General features: G+C 50.4%; 1 protein-coding gene across 1 annotated transcript; it reads left to right on the top strand.

Moving 5' to 3' along the window:
* Positions 1-6484: 6484 nt before the first annotated feature.
* On the top strand, positions 6485-7205 carry NOG (noggin). The gene has a single exon (XM_060252596.1). It carries the CDS (start codon positions 6514-6516, stop codon positions 7201-7203), a length of 690 nt encoding a protein of 229 aa, XP_060108579.1. The 5' UTR covers positions 6485-6513; the 3' UTR covers positions 7204-7205.
* Positions 7206-8011: the final 806 nt, after the last annotated feature.

The following is an 8011-nucleotide window of genomic DNA, read 5'->3' as shown; positions in this document are numbered from 1 at the left end:
ATATGATGGTAGACTATTGATTCTGGTATATTTACAGTTGATGCATGAAAAGTAAGCTCAGTGGCTCAGGGAAGAAGATACCATCAAAGTTTCATTCAAACATGGCAGCACAATTCTGACTGGCTTCATCAGATGCTTGAAATTAATCACTGATCTTCATTTAAGTAGTTCTGCTATTAAACTTTAATAAATCAAGTGCTATACCCCCATGTAATCCTTTGATGAGAGGATTCATACAGATGTGTATTTAAGAGGGATAAAGCTCCAACACAGTGCTTTGAACTCTGTAGCAGGAACATATTCCTTCTTCACTCATTTATGGGTTATTTGGAAAACATAAATGTTACCTCTACGCAAAATGCCTGAGGCAGCTTACAGCATTAAATAATTAAAACAATCCAAGTAAAATGCACCTAGCCCACATTAAATATATCAGTCCAGTAGACATAAAACCAACATCATAACAGAAAACAACATGAGACTACAAAAATGCACACCAAAACCCAGGGGAAAAAAACCTTCTGGTGGAATAAAAGGACACAGGATCCCAATAGCCCACTAAAAAGTAGGATAAAACTCCATTGAAAGCTAGGGCAAGCAACAGTGTGTTGATGGCTGGTGCTTAAAGGTCAACAGTCAGTGGGGAGGGTGTTTCAACCTTACTACTGAAAAAGCCCTATCTGTAGTTACTGCCTGCCTTCTATGGGTGGGGGCACAGAGCAGGGGTTGGCACTCTTAAGACAGCTAACTACCTGTGACTGTTGCCTACTCTAGCACCAGATTCACTCCATTTGGGCCACTGTCACACATGCACAGGATATATGGTGACTGATATATGGTGGTGCCAAGGGTACAGGCAAGCAAGCAACTTAACTGTAGCCCCTTTTGGTGGCAGCCCTTGCACTGCCTCAACCTGCAACTAGCAACAGCCTCCTGCAGCCCACAGCCTGGGGAAGATTCAGCCCATCTCTACAACTGGCTGCAAGGCAACCAGCCAATGTTGGATTTGCTGTAATGCTACAGTCATGTACTGTATATGCTGAAAGCTGAGAGCAAGGTGTTTTCAAAACACAGCAAGCCTCCTGTTAATGTATGTCTGTCTGCATCCTAATGTAGGGGTTCATGTTGCACTACTCAAGGAAAGACCCAAGTGATTTCCTGCACCTAAGTGGGTATTTGTGACTGTATTATCTCCGCAGTATAAGGATCTGGCCACAGGGAAACAGTGGCCACACTCCTAAAAGCTGGTGTGAATGGAACCACTATGTCATTCTAGTAACAACAACCATATTTCCTGCAAGTTTTTAATTATTACATTGGGAGACAGCACAGGGCAGGTGCCTCGTGTAATTGAAATGTGGACCATGAATAAGTGAAAACTGCAAGCCACAGGTATGTGAAAGATGAGAGTTGTTATGTATGTAAATACATGTGTTCTGGCCTGGCTCATTGGAGCCAGAAAGATGAGCTTGGGGACTTAGGAACAATGGGCAAGAGGATCCAAATCCTAACTGCCCTGTTCCAATCACAGGCCCTGACTGGTTTGAATGGCCCTATCAAGCACTAGCACAGGAACACACTACTGTGTATAGTTGGCCCTGCGGGGCCTGTTTGCCGGTTACGTAGTGCAGCCATCTACCATGCTGTACTCAATAAAGAGCTTGTTATCACTACCGCCTCGATTCCTCAATGCCTAGAACCCACTATATTATAAGGGTCTACTGTAACCATGTGGTCTAACCATCACAGGAGGCCTCTACAGTTATAAGCTGCTTTGGGTCTTCATTAGGGACAAAAGCAGGATATAAATATCATTCCGAATCCGAACAATGTGATTGATTCCTCACTAGCAGTCACTCTGCCCCTGCACTTCTGCTTTCCTCGAATCAAGCAATCGCTTCCTCACTAGTCACTGCACAGCCGGATTTTGACTCAAGGAGCCCTCCAGTTTCCCTAAGAGCTTCCAAATCTCCCCCCCCCCCCAAAAAAAAAAACCAGAGCAGGAAGCTGTGAGGGAAATTGGAGGGAGCCATGGATCAAAATGAGCTTGCACAGCAACTCATTGTGGGGAATTGACCACTTGATCCAAGGAAAGCAGAAGCCTGGGGTGGAGCAACTGCTAGTGAGGAATAGGTCTGTGTTGCATAAATGCCTGGTACTTGTGGTGTTCTATCAAGGTGGAATGGGATACAAAATCCAAAGAAGATGCCAGTGGATTTGAGGATTCACAGTGGTCAGGGGAGGGGGCAGGGGCAAATCTGCACTTGTCCAGACTTTTCTGAAACAGAACTAGATGGTTATGTCCATCTCCAGGGCACACACTTTTTTGCAAATGTAAATGATATATGCAAAGTGCTTGGAGAATTCGAATTAGACAGGAGGACGGCAGGTCTTCTCTTCTTGCAGCACAGGGTAAGTCTCTCAAGATCGTATTGTCTACCTAGAGCTGCTGGTTTCCTCCAATATACCAAGCTTGTCTAGAAAGCAGGTGCCACCTTGAAGGGTCTCCTCTGCTAGAGAAGAGGAGAAAACATCAGGAATTAGAACCAGGAACAATTACTTTTAAGGATGGAGATGGAGATTCCAGTCTGTCACATTTTTCCAGAGATTTCTAAAACAGTATGAAAGGTGTTGTCTCATTTTATTCTCACAAAAGAACCCTTGTGATCAGTTCAGCAGAGAGTGACTTGCCGAAGGCCATTCAGGCCTGTACACCACATGATGCTGGGTTTCTCTGACTCTGGCTGTAAAATACAGCTACTGCCCCCACCTAAGCATAGACTGGATAGCTGAGCTGTCACAGAGGTCCCTTTGAGGGAGCCTAGTCAGGACAGGATCTACGAAGCCATCAGACTATCCAGGTAGCTTAGTTGCCAGTCTTTAGTCCACCAGAAAACAGGGAGAATCCATTAATAGGAATAGTATCCTACAGAATTAAAAACCAAAGCACTGCATCCTTTTTTCATAAGTATTATAAAAGTATTAGTAATAAGGCCCATTGTGGAGAAAATACAATGAGCACTAGAAATTTGCTGTGGGTGAATATTGTGGCCTGGGGGAGGCTGGGGAGGAAAGAGAAAGATAGAGGGAGGCAAGGTATGTCAAGAAGGCAGCTGTTGGGAAGGGAAACGGAGACAGTGGGGATATATGGGGTAGATTATCAAAAAGGAGGGGTAGACTGAGAAAGAAGGGATGGGGGGGGGCAAAAGAGATGGGAATAGATTGCTTTCCATCTCCTTCCCCCTCCCTTCAGCCTCTACCTAGGAAAAGGACAGTCTTTCTCAACAGTAGGGATCAAAGCAGCTTACATAATTTTCCTCTCCCCCTTTTGATCCACACAACAACCCTGTAAAGTAGGTGAAACTGAAAATACGTGGGTAGTCCAAAACCACCCAGTCAGCTTTCACAGTAGGAACCTGGGTATGGTAGCCCCTGCTCTGAAGCACTGATTGCCATTGGGGGGAAGGGCTGCTACTGAACAGAAGCAAGCAGCCAGGCCTAGTTAAGTCATGCCAGTCAAGTGGCATCAAGTCACCCAGAGGGAGCTGCCAAGCGTAGGGTAGAAAACATCCAGGTGGAGGCTGAAAATCTCCTGGTATCACAACTGAAATCCAGACAATAGATCTCTTTTCCCCTGGAGAAAACAAGTGCTTTGGAGGGTGGAATCTATGACGCTATATTCAGCTGAGGCCTCTCCCTTCCCCAAAGTCTGGCTTCCATAGACTCCACCACAAAATCTCCAGGAATTTCCCAACCTGGAGCTGACAACCCAAGTCAGGACTAGCCCCAATGGGCTCTGCTTCAAAGGCCAAAATAGGCCTGGAAAGGGCCTCCTCCCCCCACCTTTTACTGACAGAACCAAGCTTGGTTGTTGGGTTGCCAGGTCCAACTCAGAAAATACCTGGGGACTTTGGGGTAGAGCTGGGAGACTTTATGAGCAGAGCCAGGAGACTTTCCCATTCCTCCCAAAAATGTAAATAAAAATACAGCAGTGCAGTTCCTCTGAATAGTCTTCATTTCTCCCTACCTCAGAAGATGGTTGCACTTCCACTAAATGAAACTGAACACACACACACTCACAAAGCAGCCAAATTAAACACAGCACACTTGTGATCTCACTGGGACAACTGACTCACTGGAGCTGCTAAATGTAACCATCTGCTGTATTTCAACCAACCTTTTCAGACTAACAGGAAAACAAAAACAGAGCAGCCTAAGGGGTGAGTTTTCCTCCAAACAAACAGAAGGACTCTGCTACTTCTTTTCCTTTTACACACTCATCAGGAAGACCAGGAGCCCTCAGCCAATTGAGAGATGCTTTTCTGTGGCAGTTTCCCTCCTCCCTCTGTCTGCCAGTCAAGCGAATCCTTTCTTTCTCTCCTCTGTTAAAGAATGTCTCAGTCCTTACACCTCAGCCAGTGGAACACAACAGACCATGATTGGTTTGACAAGTCAAAGGTTGATGCAGCACAGTCCCAACCAATCAGGGTGCTCCATTTTGCCACCACAGCTTTTACTATATAAATGATGTCAAAATTCAATCTGAAAATCTAGCTGTCTTGCCCCCCCTCCCCCCCCCACACACACACACATACCACCATTTCACAGACAGACTCCCCTTCCCTCTTGCTTTAAATCCTGGTAAGAAAAAAGACATGTGGATCCGTGTGTCCTTCCACGGCTGACTGGGGAGGGGTCATTTCCAATCAGAGAAATAGGATGTAAAGAATGTAGGAAAGAGTCCCTTGACCATCTCAGGTCCACACACCCACATACTCCTGTTTTCTAGGGCCAAGTTATGTATTTGGCATTGCAGAGAACCCCAGCATTACATGTAAATCTGGCCCCAAAGCGTAGACTCTAAGAGATCTGAACTCATCTAAGTCTATCAGCACCCCACTCTACATCATATTGTCCCAAAGAGATCAACAAAAGAAGAGCATAAGAAGAGTCCATTAGACCAGCATCCTGTTTTCACACAGTAGCCAACCAGTTCTCTTGCATGGCTGACAAGCCCAGCACACGGGCCAAAGCCTCCCTCCTGAGGTTGCTTCCTAACGCTGGTATTTAGAGGCTTACCGCCTCTAGATGTGAACAGGCTGCCTAGGGAGCATGCTGTGGATTTTTCTTCCTGGGAAGGCTGAACCAGGCTGTTACAAGCATTCCGCTGGACTATTTTATGCAGTGGGGATTCTACATTCCACAGTCGCCCTCTGAGGAAAGTGAAGCGGGGAGAGCCTTGGCAAACAAAAGCGGGCCGGGCGATCTGCATTTAGACCTCTTGGTGGTGTTTGTTCAACAAATGCCACTTCTCCACTCGGGGCCTCTTTGGAAGTTACCTGAGGGCAGGGTCCCGGTTCTCCAGCGACTTCCGGCAGAGGGCGCTCTGCTCCAGCTTGACTGAGCATTAGCCAGCAATTTTACGCTTGGGGGAGAGGAGGCGTTTGCAGAGAAGTTCTCAGGCTGGAAGCCAACAAGAGCGCTTATGAATTACATCACGGGCTCATGTGTGGAGCCGCGCAAATAAATGCGGCCGCAACCAGGTAGCGGGGCAATCAAGGGAGGGGGGGAAGCCAGAGGAGGAGAAAGAGTTTGGAGGGAGAGGGGGAGGAAGAGGAGGAGGGGTAAAGGGAAAGGAGTGAGTGAGAAAGAAGAGAAGCCAGCCAGGGCGCACATGGAGCAACCAGCTACCTTGCGAGGTTGCAAAGACCCACCAGCCTGCGGCTGAAATCGCCCTCGGGGGCAAGCAATAAAAGCTGCCTCCCACCCAGCCGGACTTGGAGAGCCGTCTCGTTACTTTTGCAGCCTCGCCCGGGGGAAAAGCTCAGCCCCGTGGACTGCAGCGGCGAAGCCATCTAAGACTAACAGCGACCGCGAGCATCATCTGCAGCCCCGGCTCGGCGTTTGCAGCAGGAGGCCGAGCGAGAGAGAGACCCTCCCGTGTGCAGCCTCGCTCCCTGGATGGCTCGGGGTGATCGGGGCAGACGCTGAAGAAGCCGGTCTCTTGCAGGACTTTGCTTGGGGGACGACGCTCGCCTCCCTCCACCCCGCCCCGTCCTCTTGTCTAAGAAGAGACTGAGTCGGTGGTTTCCATGGTGATGGAGCAGAAAGTGCAGGAAATTTAAAGGCGCTGGATCCTCGCGCAGCAGACTGACTGGTGCCAACGTGCGTGGCGGCGGCTGCCGGCGTGCAAAGAAGAGACGGGCATCGGAGGGAGGGCGGGGGGCCGGGGGCTCGGACTTGCCTCCCCATCCTGGAGCCAGAAGGCCCCCTGCGCCGAGCCCAGAAGGTAGCCGATCTGCCCGGCCCAGCTGCTCGGCCGCTGCTTGGGTTGCATCCCCTCCGCGCCAGGAGCGACGTCCACGGCGGGGAGCGGCGCATCCTGAGCGCCGCCTGCCCTCTGCCCCTCCGGCGACGCCTTCCCGGGATCCCCCCGAGCCCCGCGGATGCCTCGGCTCGCCCCCGCTGCTCGGTGAAGCCTGCCCCCCGCCCCTCCCCTCGCCCGCGCCGAGGATGGAGCATTCCCCGGGGGCTGTGACTCTCTACGCCCTGGTGGTGCTCCTGGGGCTCCGGCTGCAGCAAGGCGCTGGCCAGCACTACCTGCACATCCGCCCGGCGCCCAGCGACAACCTGCCCCTGGTGGATCTAATCGAGCACCCGGACCCTGTCTTCGACCCCAAGGAGAAAGACCTGAACGACACGCTGCTGCGGAGCCTGCTGGGCACCCACTTCGACCCCAACTTCATGGCGGTGAGCGTGCCCGAGGAGCGGCTGGGCGGCGGGGACGACCTGGCCGAGCTGGACCTGCTGCTGCGGCAGAGGCCGTCGGGGGTCATGCCCAGCGACATCAAGGGCCTGGAGTTCCACGACGCCGGCGGCGGAGGAGGCCTGGCGGCCAGCAAGAAGCACCGGCTGAGCAAGAAGCTGCGCCGGAAGCTGCAGCTGTGGCTCTGGTCGCAGACCTTCTGCCCGGTGCTCTACACGTGGAACGACCTCGGCAGCCGCTTCTGGCCCCGCTACGTGAAGGTGGGCAGCTGCTTCAGCAAGCGCTCGTGCTCGGTGCCGGAAGGGATGGTTTGCAAGCCGGCCAAGTCGGTGCATTTGACCATTTTGAGGTGGAGGTGCCAGCGGCGCGGGGGGCAGCGCTGCACGTGGATCCCCATTCAGTACCCCATCATTGCCGAGTGCAAGTGCTCCTGCTAGGGCGGCGGAGAACGACCACGCGTGTGCACTTAATGGCGCTCCCCTCCAGAGAAAACTGCCCCCCGTCCCGATTTAATCGTACCCCGCCCCAGAGAACAAAAAAAGAAAAATGACTTCGGGTGGACTTTGACACATTCAAAGATCCCGACAAGTTGGTCGCCTGATCCAGACGTTGCACTGTACTGTCACGTGTAGGAGAATGTAATTTGAGGTGTGCGAGCGTGTGTGAGAGATGGGTGCGTGCCTGGGTGCGTGTCTATTCAATCTAGTCTCCTATTAAAAAGGTCAGTGTTACAACATGAACTCTTTCTCGTCTACTGTATTTTTCAAAGTCTTCGCCTTGATCGCGGCTCACTCCTTTTCCACCGACCCCGCCCCCTTTAATTTATATTGCAGAGAAGCTGGGGGGGGGGGGAAGAGAAGAGAACACTTCGCTTTTTCTTTTCTTTTTTTGCGAAGACGGGTTTTTTAAACACGAACTTTTGGTAAGAAAAGAAACGGTTTATATATAAAAGGATATTTTCCATTCTTCGGAAAATGTATATCTGCATCGCGTGTGGGTGTCTTTTTTTAATGGACTTCAAGATATTATAATAAAAGCTTAGGGCAGCGTGTTACTGTATATAGTGAACGAAAGGGTTTTTTAAAAAAATGTCTTCAACCTTCTGTAAATGGAAGAGTCTGCTATTTATTCTTTATATTCATTTCCTTTGTAGTCGAAAAGTTGAGTTCAAGAATTAAAATCAACCACTAAAACACGAGCCCTGTGGATTCTTCGCTCTGGTGCTGGGCGGGACTGGCAGACGGG

The sequence above is a fragment of the Heteronotia binoei genome, chromosome 13 (assembly GCF_032191835.1).
Source record: "Heteronotia binoei isolate CCM8104 ecotype False Entrance Well chromosome 13, APGP_CSIRO_Hbin_v1, whole genome shotgun sequence".
Lineage (NCBI taxonomy): Eukaryota > Metazoa > Chordata > Lepidosauria > Squamata > Gekkonidae > Heteronotia > Heteronotia binoei.
Note: the sequence above shows the minus strand (reverse complement) of the source record. Positions and strands in the feature narration are given on the sequence as shown.